General features: G+C 47.0%; 1 protein-coding gene across 1 annotated transcript in view; it reads left to right on the top strand.

Moving 5' to 3' along the window:
• Positions 1 to 16199, top strand: part of LOC140453925 (dynein axonemal heavy chain 6-like) — a 754975-nt gene that overhangs the window by 167537 nt on the left and 571239 nt on the right. The window contains exon 18 of the mRNA XM_072548780.1: positions 11777 to 11976. Within this exon, the coding sequence (XP_072404881.1) occupies positions 11777 to 11976 (200 nt within the window). The remainder of the gene's footprint in view (positions 1 to 11776; positions 11977 to 16199) is intronic.

Genomic DNA, 16199 nt, shown 5'->3' with positions numbered 1-16199 from the left:
CCCTTTATCCTGAGACTGTGCCCTCTGGTCCTAGACCCTCCCATTAGGGGAACATCCTGTCAGCATTGACCCCATTAAGGCCGTTAAGAATCTGATATGTTTCAGTGAGGTCACCTCTCATTCCTCTAAACTCCAGGGAGTAGAGTCCCAACCTGTACAATCTTTGGTTATAAGACAATCCCTCCATCCCAGGGACCACCCTAGTGAACCTGTCTGAACTGCCTCCAATGAAATAATATACTAAGAGGTGGCAAATGGAGTTTAATGTGGAAAAGTGTGAGGTCATTCACTTTGGAAGGAACAACAGGAATGAAGAGTACTGGGCTAATGGTAAGATTCTTGGTAGTGTAGATGAGCAGAGAGATCTCAGTGTTCATGTACATAGATCCCTGAAAGTTGCCAGCCAGGTTGATAGGGTTATTAAGAAGGCATATGGTGTGTTAGCTTTCATTGATAGAGGGACTGGTTTTTCAGACTGGAGACCTGTGACCAGTGGAGAGCCACAAGGATCGGTGCTGGGTCCACTACTTTTCATCATTTATATAAATGATTTGGATGTGAGCATAAGAAGTACAGTTAGTAAGTTTGCAGATGACACCAAAATTGGAGGTGTAGTGGACAGCAAAGAGGGTTACCTCAGATTACAACAGGATCTGGACCAGATGGGCCAATGGGCTGAGAAGTGGCAGATGGAGTTTAATTTAAATAAATGTGAGGTACTGCATTTTGGGAAAGCAAATCTTATCAGGATGTATACACTTAATGCTAAGGTCCTAGGGAGTGTTGCTGAATAAAGAGACCTTGGAGTGCAGGTTCATAGCTCCTTGAAAGTGGAGTTGCAGGTAGATAGGATAGTGAAGAAGGTGTTTGGTATACTTTCCTTTATCGGTCAGAGTATTGAGTACAGGAGTTGGGAGGTCATGTTGTGGCTGTACAGGACATTGGTTAGGCCACTGTTGAAATATTGTGTGCAATTCTGGTCTCCTTCCTATCGGAAAGATGTTGTGAAACTTGAAAGGGTTCAGAAAAGATTTACAAGGATGTTGCCAGGGTTGGAGGATCTGAGCTACAGGGAGAGGCTGAACAGGCTGGGGCTGTTTTCCCTGAAGTGTCGGAGGCTGAGGTGTGACCTTATAAAGGTTTATAAAATCATGAGGGGCATGGATAGGATAAATAGACAAAGTCTTTTCCCTGGGATGGAGGAGTCCAGAACAAGAGGGCAAAAGTTTAGGGTGAGAGGGGAAAGATATAAAAGAGACCTAAGGGGCAACTTTTTCACTCAGAGGGTGATACGTGTATGGAATGAGCTGCCAGAGGATGTGGAGGAGGCTGGTACAATTGCAACATTTAAGAGGCATTTGGATGGGTATATGAATAGGAAGGATTTGGAGGGATATGGGCCAGGTGCTGGCAGGTGGGACTAGATTGGGATGGGATATCTGGTTGGCATGGACGGGTTGGACTGAAGAGTCTGTTTCCATGCTGTACATCTCTATGACTCTATGACTGAGTTTTGAAGACACGAGGTCATACTGCAGCTGTACAAAACTCTCGTGCGGCTGCACTTTGATTATCGCGTACAATTCTGGTCACCACATTATAGGAAGGATGTGGAAACATTGAGGGTTCAGAGGAGATTTACTAGGATGTTGTCTGGTATGGAGGGAAGGTCTTATGAGGAAAGGCTGAGGGACTTGAGGCTGTTTTCATTAGAGAAGAGAAGGTTGAGTGGTGACTCAATTGAGATAAATAAGATAATCAGAGGGTTAGATAGGGTGGACAGGGAGAGCCTTTTCCCTCGGATGGTGATGGCTAGCATGGGGGGACATAGCTTTACATTGAGGGGTGATAGATATAGGACAGATGTCAGAGGTACTCAGAGAGTAGTAAAGCTGTGGAACGCATTGCCTGCAACAGTACTGGACTCGCCAACTTTAAGGACACTTAAATGGTCATTGGATAAGTGTATGAATAAAAATGGAATAGATTAGGATAGATGGGCTTCAGATTGGTTCCACAGGTCGGCGCAACATCGAGGGCTGAAGGGCCTGTGCTATGCTGTAATGTTCTATGTTTTATGTTCTGTATATTTTCTTAAATAAGGGACCAAAGTGCTCCAGATGTGGTCTCCCCAGCGCCCTGTACAGTTGCAGTAAGACTCCCCTACTCTCATACGCCAACCCCCCCTTATAATAAGGGCCAACATTCCATTAGCCCTTCCTGATTACCTGCTGTACCTGAGTGCTAGCTTTCTGTATTTCGTGCACAAGTCCCCCCAAGTCCCTTTTTGTTGTAGCTTTCTGCAGTTTCTCTGCATTTAACAATTCTGTGTTCTTTTGTTCTCCTTTCCAAAATTATCACCTTCCCACTTTCCCACTTCACACATTTACATTATGCACCAGCTGCCAACTTTTTCCCGCTTATTTAACCTGTTAATATCTCTCTGCATACCGTGTGTAGCCCTCTCACAACATGTCTTACCTGCCATTCATCTGCTGTGTGTACATCTGGCTATATTCCATTCTCTCTCTTCCTCCCAGTCATTAATATCGATTGTGAACAGTTGTGGTCCCAGCACTGATCCCTGTGGAACCCACTGGTTACAGGTCACCAACCCGAAAAAGATCCTCTTATCCCCACTCACTGTTTCCTGCCCATGAGCCAGCTCTCCATCCACACCAATACACTACCTCCAACATCATCTTACAACTTAATTTTTCTCTGAGCTGTCTAGTTTAACACCTACTGGAATCCCTATTCTAACACATACGCTGGCTCCCTGTATCCACTGTGCTTGAGACTTCCTTGAGAAACTCTTAATAAATGGGTCAGACGTAATTTCCCTTTCAGGAGGCCACGCTGACACTGCTTGATTCGATTGTGAATTTCCAAACGTTCTGCTGTTACTTCCTTAATAATTGATTCCAATATCTTTCCAACAATAGATGTCAGGCTAATTGGCCAATACTTTTCCACTTTTAGCCTTCCTGCTTTTCTGAATAGCCTGTCACATTTTCAAATCCTTCATTACTTCTCCAAAATCCACATATATTTGCATAATTACAACCAATGTACTCATTATATCTGTAGGTCCCTTCTTTAAGATCCATGGGTAATGCAGGCTTACAGGATAAGGTAGGTGGGTGAGTTAGACAGGGGGAATGGAGGGTTACAGGGATAGGGTAGGTGAGTGGGTCAGCCAGGGGGAATGGAGGGTTACAGGGATAGGGTAGGTGGGTGGGTTAGACAGGGGATAGGGAGGGTTACAGGGATAGGGTAGGTGGGTGGGTTAGACAGGGAATAGGGAACGTAACAGGGATAGGATAGGTGGGTGGGTCAGACAGGGGAAATGGAGGGTTACAGGGATAGGGGAGGTGGGTGGGTCAGACAGGGGAAATGGAGGGTTACAGGGATAGGGGAGGTGGGTGAGTTAGACAGGGGGAATGGAGGGTTACAGGGATAGGGTAGGTGGGTGGGTCAGACAGGGGAAATGGAGGGTTACAGGGATAGGGTAGGTGGGTGGGTTAGACAGGGGATAGGGAGGGTTACAGGGATAGGGTAGGTGGGTGGGTTAGACAGGGAATAGGGAACGTAACAGGGATAGGATAGGTGGGTGGGTCAGCCAGGGGAAATGGAGGGTTACAGGGATAGGGGAGGTGGGTGGGTTAGACAGGGGATAGGGAGGGTTACAGGGATAGGGTAGGTGGGTGGGTTAGCCGAGGGAAATGGAGGGTTACAGGGATAGGGTAGGTGGGTGGGTTAGACAGGGGATAGGGAGGGTTACAGGGATAGGGTAGGTGGGTGGGTTAGACAGGGGATAGGGAGGGTTACAGGGATAGGATAGGTGGGTGGGTTAGACAGGGGAAATGGAGGGTTACAGGGATAGGGGAGGTGGGTGGGTTACAGGGATAGGGTAGGTGGGTGGGTTAGCCGAGGGAAATGGAGGGTTACAGGGATAGGGTAGGTGGGTGGGTTACAGGGATAGGGGAGGTGGGTGGGTTAGCCGAGGGAAATGGCGGGTTACAGGGATAGGGGAGGTGGGTGGGTTACAGGGATAGGGTAGGTGGGTGGGTTAGCCGAGGGAAATGGAGGGTTACAGGGATAGGGTAGGTGGGTGGGTTAGCCGAGGGAAATGGCGGGTTACAGGGATAGGGGAGGTGGGTGGGTTACAGGGATAGGGTAGGTGGGTGGGTTAGCCAGTGGAAATGAAGGGTTACAGGGATAGGGTAGGTGGGTGGGTTAGCCAGTGGAAATGGAGGGTTACAGGGATAGGGTAGGTGGGTGGGTCAGCCAGGGGAAATGGAGGGTTACAGGGATAGGGTAGGTGGGTGGGTCAGCCAGGGGAAATGGAGGATTACAGGAATAGGGTAGGTGGGTGGGTTAGACAGGGGAAATGGAGGATTACAGGAATAGGGTAGGTGGGTGGGTTAGACAGGGGAAATGGAGGATTACAGGAATAGGGTAGGTGGGTGGGTTAGACAGGGGAAATGGAGGGTTACAGGGATAAGGGGAGGTGGGTGGGTTAGATAGGGGTTAGGGAGGCTTACAGGGATAGGGGAGGTGGGTGGGTTAGATAGGGGATAGGGAGGGTCACAGGGATAGGGGAGGTGGGTGGGTTAGATAGGGGTTAGGGAGGCTTACAGGGATGGGGGAGGTGGGTGGGTTAGATAGGGGAAATGGAGGGATTCAGGGATAGCGTAGGTGAGTGGTTATGCTACAAGCCATTAATGCCAGGGGACTTACCTTTCTTTTCCCTCATTAATCGCAGTAACGGGATGCTCTTTAGAGGGATGGTCAGTCCTGTGTGTGTGCCGCACTGTCAGAGGCTCTGTACCGATGGAGTGCTGCACAGTCGCAGGGTCAGTGCTGAGGGTGTGCCGCATTGTCGGAGGTCAGCGTGATATTTTGGTGCTAGATCTTGGTTCCTCCCAAGTGGTAACAAACTACTTCAAGGCGGTTTTTTTCCAGCCCATTGTCGTTAACTTGGATTTTCAGTTTGTTATCTCGCAGATGACTGTGGGAGATTGCTGTACCTCGTTTTGTAGCTGCTTCTCTCGATAGTTTAACAGAATGACTTCTTTGATTATCAAGTTTGTTGTGATGCCCTGAGATTGTACATCTCTGTGTACATGCAAAGTAAAATCTCTCCAGTAATATTACTTGGTGTTGAAACCAACACAAGATTTCTCTTGCTATTAAGTGACAATTAACCATTTCCTTTTACTCTCCATTTTCACTTCAATTAATTAGCACTTCCCTCAGCTGTGAAATTGTCACTAACATCCATGAAAGTGATGTCTGATTCAATCACTGCTTTATATGAAGTAAATCTTATTGGTTTATTGGCACCACAAACAAGGTTTGGTTGTGTTAACCCAATACAGGTACAGCCTCAAAGGGGCTTGGGAAATTGGGACATGGGGTTAATCTCTGAGTTTGGATCTTCCAGTGAGTCCAACATTGGGCAGCAATGCCCCTCAGAAACAACCAGTCAGAGCAAGGTCATCCGTATGTGTAAGAGAGACAGAACCAGAGGATCAGCTCGAAACCATAACCAATAGCTCTTCTGGTCAGTGTATCAGCATCGAATGTGAAAGGGAATTTACCTCTGATGGGGAATGGAAGAGCCTGTGCAGAGCTTTGATGGTCCAGTGCAGCTCTGGATCTCAGGGATTGTCCAGTGTGACTCTGGGTCTCGGGGATTGTCCAGTATGACTCTGGGTCTCGTGGATTGTCCAGTGTGACTCTGGGTCTCGTGGATTGTCCAGTGTGACTCTGGGTCTCGTGGATTGTCCAGTGTGACTCTGGGTCTCGGGGATTGTCCAGTGTGACTCTGGATCTCGTGGATTGTCCAGTGTGACTCTGGGTCTCGTGGATTGTCCAGTGTGACTCTGGGTCTCGTGGATTGTCCAGTGTGACTCTGGGTCTCGTGGATTGTCCAGTGTGACTCTGGGTCTCGGGGATTGTCCAGTGTGACTCTGGATCTCGAGGATTGTCTAGTGCTGCTCTGGATCTCAGGGATTGTCCAGTGTGACTCTGGGTCTCGGGGATTGTCCAGTGTGACTCTGGGTCTCGGGGATTGTCCAGTGTGACTCTGGGTCTCGGGGATTGTCCAGCGTGACTCTGGGTCTCAGAAGTTGCTGCTCTGATTTGTAAATGCATCACCAGCCTTTATTGTGGCTGGGTCAACACTGCTGGGTACTGTATGACTGGAATTTCCTCCCTAACGGTACTGTGGGTTTAACCACATGCAGCAGTTCAAGATAGCAGCTCACCACCATCTGCTCAAAGGGGCAACTAAGGATGGGCAATGTGGAGAGATAAGGGTTTCATAGCAATGTTATAGTAATACAGACACACTGCAGAAATTCACCAAAGATCCTTAAACAACACCTTGCAAACACAATACGAGGGCAGCAGTTACAGGGAACACCACCCTCTGCAAGTTCTCCTCCAAGCAACTCCCCATCCTGACTTGGAAATATATCCCTGTTCCTTCAGTGTCATTGGGTTAAAATCCTGAAATTCCCTCCCTAAGTCATTATTGGGTCTACCCACAGCCCACAGACTGCAGTGAGTAAAGTAGGCAGCTCATCCCCACCTTCACCAGGGGCAAATAGGGACGGGTAATAAATGCTGAACTTAGCCAGTGACACCCACATCCCATGGACAATTAAAAAATGGTTCGGAAAAGATTTACTGGGACTGGAGGTTTGAGTTATAAGGAGACGCTGGATCGGCTTGGACTGTTTTCACCGGAGTGTTAGGAGGCTGAGGGGTGTCCTCCTAGAGGTTTATAAAATCCTGGGGGGCAAAGGTAGGGTAAATAGGCCAAGTCTTTTTCTCAGGGTAAGGGAGTTCGAAACTTGAGGGCATATTTTAAGGTGGGAAGGAAAAGTGTTAAAAGGGACCTGGGGGGCAACCTTTTCACATAGAGAGTGGTTGGTGTGTGGAGTAAACTCCAGATTAGATGCAGCTACAGTTACTACATCTAAAAGGCATTTGGGTAGGTAGATGAACAGGAACCGTTTCGAGAGACACAGGCCATGTGCAGGTAAATGGGAGTAGTTTAGGTTGGGAAACTTGGTTAGCATGGACGAATTGGATTGCAGGGTCTTTTTCCATCCTGTGTGACTCTCTGACTGATGCTCAGAGATATGGGTTCAAATCCCACCAAAGCTAATAATGAAATTTGGACTCAATAATAAAAAAGACTGGAATAAAATTATAGTCGAAGGATGATATCTAATTCACTAGCGTGGTTTAGAGAATTAACTCTGCTATCCTTACTGAGTGACTTCAGTCCCACAGCAGTGTGATTAACTCTGACTCTGAACTGCCCTCTGGGCAATTGGGGATGGGCAATAAATAAGCACCTTCTCAGGGGGCAACTAGGGACGGGTAATAAATGCTGGACTCAGCCAGTGATGCCAACATCCCATGAACTAATAAACTAAATTCTCATGGTACCCTCGCCAGCTCAAAGAGAGCGAGCCAGCTTTGTGAGTGACCTTCAAGAGCTCTGCTCTCCACCTGTTGTGGCCTTTCATTCAAGCCCCAGTTTTCTAGCCCATCATTGGTGAGAGCATACTATTCAGTTCTGAAATTCTATAGACCTCTCCACCTCTCTTTGTCATACACCTCTTTTAAGACCTTAATTGAATTCCACCTCCGACTAAACTTTTAGTCCCTTACCTTACCTGGAATTACCTCGAGTGATTCCAAATAAACCTGTTGGACTATAACCTGGTGTTGTGTGATTTAAATGGGTCAGTGTCAAGTTTGCTCTGGTGATTTGCCACTCACGTCACAGGCAATTAGCTACAGACAACAAATGCTGACTTTGCCAATGATGCCCACACCTCATCATAGGAAACAGAAGGAGAAAAACAAGAATTGGATCAATGCTTCAAAGGGGAAAGAGGTGGTTGGATGAAGGAGCAGGAGGGTTGGTCAGAGTCCTGGACAGGGCCCCACCTTCTGCATTATTCAATTTCATAATTTTAATGCTCCAGTGAGATGCCATATAAACGCAAGATGATTTTGTTGAGAACTATCACTGCAAAATATGATGAGAATTGGGTGTGAAGACAGCACTGCTGTTAACAAAGTTGGTCCATTTTTATCAGTAGGGGCTTTTCTGTACTGTTTGAGGCTGCGTCTTTGTGTCAAACAAACTCAGGTATAACCCAATAGTCCTCAAAGCAGGTTTTCGCCAGGCACAAAGAATTCATGACTTCTACTTGTGTCCAAGCAGTCACCATTAGTAGGCCTCACAGTAACTGGAATCCGCCATCAGCCATGACACTACCTACCTCACTGATCAATTAGCATTGTTCATTCAGGGGAATGTGGATCTCAGCAAGGCCAGCATTTATTGCCATCCCTAATCTCTCCTGAGGAGATGGCTTTGAGTAATTTTATTGGTAGTAACTGATACCACAACATTTCAGAGGAGAGCAGAGTCAAAATATTTTTGTAAAGCGTACAGATTTCCTTCTCTAAAGAACATCAGTGAACCGGATGGGCTTTTCTAACAATCCTACATCATTACTGACATTTTCTATTCTAATTTATTTAATTAACTGGAATTAATTTCTCCAGTGACAGCAGTAGGATTTGAACTCCTGCCCCTCGTGCATTCCTTCAGGTTTGTGTAAGCGAGCTGCTGTATTGGAAGCTCGTTCTTCATGACCAGTTGATTTGATTCTGCCCCTCCCCGTCACCTCTCCTGTTCCAGCTGATGGGTTTACATCATTCACACTTGTAGCTTTATGCAGGAACGGGCCCTTGCTGAGTTGTGAGCTGTCGACCTCTGGCACCCCACTGAATCAGGGCCATTAAGAAAGAACAAAACATGTACATTTATATAGGTGCTTCAGAAAGCAAGTTGTTTTTCTCTTTGCGTTTGTTACCCCCTCGGGTCATCCCAAAGCTTTACGTAATGGAATGTAGCCACTGTTGTAATGTGACCATCCCATCAGCCAATTTCCACACTGAGAAACAATGACCAGAGAATTGGTTTTGGTAATGTTGTTTGTAGCATCAATGCAAGGTAAAAATCCCCAGCCTTTCTTTGAATGGTGCCATGGGATACATGTCCATATGAGAGGGCAGACTGGGTCTTGGTTTAACATCTCTATGATAGATCATAGAACAGTGCAGCACAGTACAGGCCCTTTGGCTCTTGGATATTGTGTCGACCTTTTATTCTACTCTAAGATCAGACTAATCTACATCCCCTTCATTGTACTATCTTCCATGTGCCTATCCTAGAGTCCCTTCAATGTCCCTAATGTCTCTGACTCTACTCCCACTGCTGGCAGTGGGTTCCACACACGGGTAAAGAACCTTCCTCCAATCGCCTGAAAATTGTGCCCCCTCGTGATAGACAATTCCACCCTGGGAATATGTCTCTAGCTATCCACTCTATCCATAATAAACAGACAGGAGGCTGGAAGAACACGGTGAACCAGGCAGCATCAGGAAGTGGAGAAGTTGGTGTTTTCGGATGTAACCCTTCTTCAGGACTGGGGGTGGGTGTGAGGGGATCTGCAGATAAAGGGGGTGGGGGGGTAGGGCGGTGAGGTGGGGATAGGTGAAGACAGGCAGAGGGTATAACCTGATTGGTCAGTGGGAAGAATGAATCTGTTAGGAGCCTGGGAGGAGTGGAATGGAAGGGGAGAGACTGGGAAGGGAGTTGGGGGATGGGAAAGGAAGGGTATTTGAAATTGGAGAACTCAATGTGGAGTTCTCCGTGTTGGAGGCTGCTCAGGAAGAAGCTGAGATGTTGTTCCTCCAATTTGTGGTTTGGTTCGTTTTGGCAATGGAGGAGGCCAAGGATTGTCATGTCGGAAAGGGAGTGGGAAGGGGAATTAAAATGGGTGGTGATTGAGAGGTCCAGTTGGCCCCTGCAGGCCCAGCTGAGATGCTCGGGTAAACCATTCCCTACGTTTACGTTCAGTCTCCCCGATGTAGAGAAGACCACACTGGGAGCACTTGATACAGTAAACTAGGTTGGAGGAGAGGCAGATGAACCTCTGTCTCACCTGGATGGACTGTTTGGAGCCCGGGATGGAGGTGAGGGGGTTGGTGAACCGGCAGACTTTGCATCTTTTCCAGTTGCAGGGGAAGGTACCTGAGGGTTCAGGGGTGTTGGTGGGGAGAGTGGTGCAAACCAAGGACTGTCGAAGGGAATGGTCCTTGCAGGGAGTGGGGAGGGGAAGATGTTCTTGGTGGTGGAGTCTAGTTTGAGTTGGCGGAAGTGTTTAAGGATGATGATGTATTGGATGTGGAAACTAGTGGGGTAGTAGGTGAGGACAGGAGGGACTCTGTCTTTATTGCTTTGGGAGGGGGAGGGGTTTAGAGCAGTGGAATGGGAAATGGAGGCGGTGCGGTGGAGGGCTGTCTGAATGACATAGGGAGGAAAAACACATTGTTCAAAGTAGGTGGCTATCTGGGATGCTCGCGAGGGGAAGGTCTCCTCAGAGCAAATGCAGCGGAGGCAGAGGAATTGGGAGAATGGGATGGAGGTCTTACAGGATACTGGGTAGGAGGAGGTGTAGTCCAGGTGGTTATGGAAGTCTGTGGGTTTATAGTAAACATCCATCTGGAGACTGTCATTGGGGATGAAAATGGAGATGTCAAGAAGGGTGAGGGAGGGAGATGGACCAAGTGAATATAAGGTTGGGGTGGAAGTTGTGGACGCAGTGAATGAACTGCTCCAGTTCAGCCTGGGTGCAGGACACTGGAACAATGCAGTCATCAGTGTAATGGTGGGACAGTTGGGGCACAGTGCCTGTATAGGGACTAAAGAAGGACTGTTCGACATAGTCAACAAAGAGGCAGGTGTAGCTGGGGCCCATGACCATCCTCTTGATTTGGAGGAAATGGGAGTAATTAAAGGAAGAGTTGTTGAGGGTGAGGAGTAGTTCAGCATCGCATCCTACCTCCCCCTTGCCCACAACCCCACCACGACCCATCAGGGCACAATCAACCACACTGTCCTTGCTCTCATTGCCTCCAGTGATCTCCCCTCTACTGCCTCTAAACTCATAGTCCCCCAGCCCTGCACTGCCCGGTTCTACCTGCTTCCCAAGATCAACAAGCCCAACTACCCCGGCCAACCCATCATCTTGGCATGTTCCTGCCCCGCCAACTCATCTCATCCTACCTCAACTCCATCTTGTCCCCCTTGGTTCAGGTACTTTCCACCTTTACCACCAACCACTCTCTCCATCTCTTCAGCAACATCCAGTTCCCCAACCCCCAGCGCTTTCTCTTCCCTATTGACGTGCAGTGCTTATACACGTCCATACCCCAAAAGGATGGCCTCCAGGCCCTCTGCCTCTTCCCCTCCACAGACCCATCCAGGCTCTCTCTCTCCTCCACTCTATCTATGTCTCTCATCATCTTGTACACCTCTATCAAGTCACCTCTCATCCTTCTTCACTCCAATGAGAAAAGCCCTAGCTCAACCTTTCTTCATAAGACATGCCTTCCAGTCCAGGCAGCATCCTGGTAAATCTCCTCTGCACCCTCTCTAAAGCTTTCACATCCTTCCTATAATGAGGTGACCAAAACTGAACACAATATTCCAAGTGTGGCCTTGGCACATCCTGCCAGAATACTGCTTTAGAATGCAAGCATGAGTGGGTAACTCAAATCTCTCTTGAGTTTGATCTGAACTGCTGGGAAGAAATTCTACTAGTGACTGCTTTGATGTCAGCCACAGGGAATTAATCAGGATTGCCTTTTTTTGCTTTGCCTGGTGCAGTTTGCAGTGGCCAGCGAGTGGAGTTCTTGAGGAGATACAGTGCTCCTGCTGACAGCAAGGCCGGCAGAAACACCAAGGAGGTGCTGGTAACAACCATGTTGTTCAGCACTCAGACTACATCAGCCCAAACCCAGGCACAGATCCTCAAACAACTGGTGAAGAAAAGCAGAAATCGCCGGATTCCACCAAAGAACAAGAAGGTCAGTGATATTTCTTCACAGATGCTCACATCATTGAGGAGAAGAGCCCCTTCACTTCCTGAGTACATGCTATACCTCTCTCCACCCTTCAGGCTCTCTGCCTCTATTCCTGATGAGGGGCTTTTGCCCGAAATGTCAATTTTCCTGCTCCTCGGATGCTGCCTGACCTGCTGTGCTTTTCCAGCACCACTCTAATCTAGACTACATGCTACACCTGCAAACTAACCTTTTGTGGCATCAGAACACTTAAAACCCTTGTATGAGACAATAAAACATGTACATTTATGTAGATGTGAAAAGCATAATAGAATTCTGCAGCCATTCTCCATTTAAGTCATACTCTTTTTTTTTTCATTTTTCATTTCCATAGTCACAATTTCCCACATTTTATTCCATCTGTCCCACTCAGTCGACATATCCATCTCTTCCGGCGTCTTTGTCACCACATACTTTCTGACCTAAAGTAAAACGGGATGGATGTTGAAAATCTGAAACAAAAACAGAAATTGCTAGAGAAACTCAGCAAGTCTGGCAGCATCTGTGCAGAGAAAGAGAGAAAGAAATTATTTTGGTGTTTTCTGAGAATGTAGACACCATATCTTAGCTCAACGAAGTCATTGATGTGAAGTATAAGAAGTTGAGATCCCAGCAGAGAACATGGCAGGTCTCCAATCACCACATCCTACCAAGCAGACAGGAATTCAAAGGCTGTGGTCCACATTGGCACTAACAACATAGATAGGAACAGGGATGTGGTCCTGCAATCAGAATTCGGGACCAAGGTGGAAAAATAACCAGCAGGATGTATAAAATAGTAATCTCCAGATTATTCAGGATCCCACAAGCAGATGAATACTGGAAAGATGGCGCAGGAGGGGTGATCTGATGGGAAAATCTGAACTACCTCAGCTCATGTGGGAAACAGGACAGAAAGTGAAACCAGGGTGGACAAGATGCTGGGTGAGGTGGGCAGGACTAAACTAAAAGGAATAAGTTATTAGGTGGAGTTGGAGTACAGGGAAGGTCAGGAAGTTTGATTCAGAGTTACTCTGCCTGAATGAGACTGGGGAGTTCCACATCCTACTTCTGTGTGGGATTATCATGTCATGGCCATAACAGAGAACAGGTTTAAGGAATGAGAGGTCTGGGAGTTAAATATTCCTGGGTACAAGGTGTTCAGAAAGGATCAACAGGGTAAAGAGCAGGAGGGCTGGTGTTTTTAGTTAAGCAAAGGAATGTTTCAGAATCGATTTGGCGAGAGGTCAGCAGTAAGAAGGGTGCAGTTATATTGCTTGGTATCATCTATAGACCAGCCCGTTGTGTGAAGAATTTAGAAGAACAAATCTACAAGGAAATTCGAGAGAGGCGCAAACAGCATAGCGTGGTTAGAAAAGAGTATTTTAATTACCTGTATAGCAACTTGTATACTGGGAATATAAGGGGCAGCAAAATTCCTGGATTGTGTTCAGGAACACTTCCGACAGCATTGAGGATGGGGATATTTGTGGAGTTTCCTCCTTCAGTGAGCTGTTTAATTATCCACCATCATTCCCAACTGGATGCAGCAGGACTGATCTGTTGGTTTTGGGATCCCTTAGCTCTGTCAATCATTTGCTGTTGATGCTGTTTGACATGCATGTCATCCTGTTTGGTAGCCTCACCAGGTTGGCACCACATTTTCAGGTCTGCCTGGTGCTGCTCCTGGCATGCCCTCCTGCACTCTCCATTGACCCAGGGGTTGATCCCCTGGTTGGATGGTAATGGTTGAGTGGGGCACATGGCTGGGCCATGAGGTTACAGATTGTGCTGGGAGTAGAGTTCTGCTGCTGTTGGTGGCCCACAGTGCCTCATGGATGCCCAGCTTTGGGTTTCTAGATCTGTTCAAAATCCATCTCTGTCCGGGTGGTGTTAGTGCCATCAAATGGAGGGTATTCTTATTGTAAGGACAGGACTTTGTCTCCATCACAAGGACTATGTGTGGCCATTCCTACCTAGACTTCCATGGATTGATACGTTTGTTGGAGGTAGATTACATGAGGTAAAGTCAATTTTCCCCTTCACTTGGTTCCTCCTCATCTGCTACAAGCCCAGTCTAGCAGTAATGTCCTTTAGGACCCGACCAGCTTGATCAGGAGTGCTACTGGCAAACCACTGTTGGTGATAACCCATTGAAATCCCCCATCCCAGCATATACTCTGTGTTCAGTGACATGATCATTATACACCATCGCTGCTGATTTACTCCCTATGTGCCTGTTAGATATCTCCCTTTGCATTTTTCTTCCGTCCTGAATACTCCAAGATATCCATCTTCTCTGGGAATGTAGTTCCTACATTTCACTCTAAAGGGAACAAGTTGAGCCCTTATTTTCCCCAGTTCCACTTTGAATAATCCCCACCTCCACTGTTTTACTGTAGAATTATCCTCAATTCGTCAATCACGACCCGATCTTCCTTTACCTCCAAAATCTGCCTTCCACTAATCCAAAACCCTGCCCTGTGAACAGTCTTTCCAGAATGTTCACCCACCTTCCACTAATCCAAAACCCTGCCCTGTGAACAGTCTTTCCAGAATGTTCACCCACCTTCCACTAATCCAAAACCCTGCCCTGTGAACAGTCTTTCCAGAATGTTCACCCACCTTCCACTAATCCAAAACCCTGCCCTGTGAACAGTCTTTCCAGAATGTTCACCCACCTTCCACTAATCCAAAACCCTGCCCTGTGAACAGTCTTTCCAGAATGTTCACCCACCTTCCACTAATCCAAAACCCTGCCCTGTGAACAGTCTTTCCAGAATGTTCACCCACCTTCCACTAATCCAAAACCCTGCCCTGTGAACAGTCTTTCCAGAATGTTCACCCACCTTCCACTAATCCAAAACCCTGCCCTGTGAACAGTCTTTCCAGAATGCTCACCCACCTTCCACTAATCCAAAACCCTGCCCTGTGAACAGTCTTTCCAGAATGTTCACCCACCTTCCACTAATCCAAAACCCTGCCCTGTGAACAGTCTTTCCAGAATGTTCACCCACCTTCCACTAATCCAAAACCCTGCCCTGTGAACAGTCTTTCCAGAATGTTCACCCACCTTCCACTAATCCAAAACCCTGCCCTGTGAACAGTCTTTCCAGAATGTTCACCCACCTTCCACTAATCCAAAACCCTGCCCTGTGAACAGTCTTTCCAGAATGTTCACCCACCTTCCACTAATCCAAAACCCTGCCCTGTGAACAGTCTTTCCAGAATGTTCACCCACCTTCCACTAATCCAAAACCCTGCCCTGTGAACAGTCTTTCCAGAATGTTCACCCACCTTCCACTAATCCAAAACCCTGCTCTGTGAACAGTCTTTCCAGAATGCTCACCCACTACCACCTCTGGTTACCACCCACACTTGGTCCAGCCTTGACCGTCTCTGATAGGAATTCATACTAATTGAATAAAAGCAAAACACTGCAGATTCTGGGAATGAAAAATAAAAGCAGAAACTTCTGTGGACCAGTATGATCCAAATATCTGTATGTATTTACTGCGTTTCCAGGCAATGTGTATGTCACTGTGCTCCCAGTCAATGTGTATATCACTGTGTTCCCAGTCAATGTGTATATCACTGTGTTCCCAGTCCATGTATATATCACTGTGTTCCCAGTCCATGTGTATATCACTGTGTTCCCAGCCAATGTGTATATCACTGTGTTCCCAGTCAATGTGTATATCACAATGTTCCCAGTCAATGTGTATATCACAGTGCTCCCAGCCAATGTGTATATCACTGTGTTCCCAGTCAATGTGTATATCACTGTGCTCCCAGTCAATGTGTATATCACAGTGTTCCCAGTCAATGTGTATATCACTGTGTTCCCAGTCAATGTGTATATCACAATGTTCCCAGTCAATGTGCATATCACTGTGCTCCCAGTCAATGTGTATATCACTGTGTTCCCAGTCAATGTGTATATCACTGTGTTCCCAGTCAATGTGTATATCACTGTGCTCCCAGTCAATGTGTATATCACTGTGTTCCCAATCAATGTGTATATCACTGTGTTCCCAGTCAATGTGTATATCACTGTGCTCCCAGTCAATGTGTATATCACTGTGTTCCCAGTCAATGTGTATATCACAATGTTCCCAGTCAATGTGTATATCACAGTGTTCCCAGTCAATGTGTATATCACAATGTTCCCAGTCAATGTGTATATCACTGTGTTCCCAGTCAATGTG

This window comes from Chiloscyllium punctatum, chromosome 3, assembly GCF_047496795.1.
Source record: "Chiloscyllium punctatum isolate Juve2018m chromosome 3, sChiPun1.3, whole genome shotgun sequence".
NCBI classification, from domain to species: domain Eukaryota; kingdom Metazoa; phylum Chordata; class Chondrichthyes; order Orectolobiformes; family Hemiscylliidae; genus Chiloscyllium; species Chiloscyllium punctatum.
The sequence above is the reverse complement of the archived record's forward strand: the minus strand, read 5'-3'. Positions and strand labels throughout refer to the sequence as shown.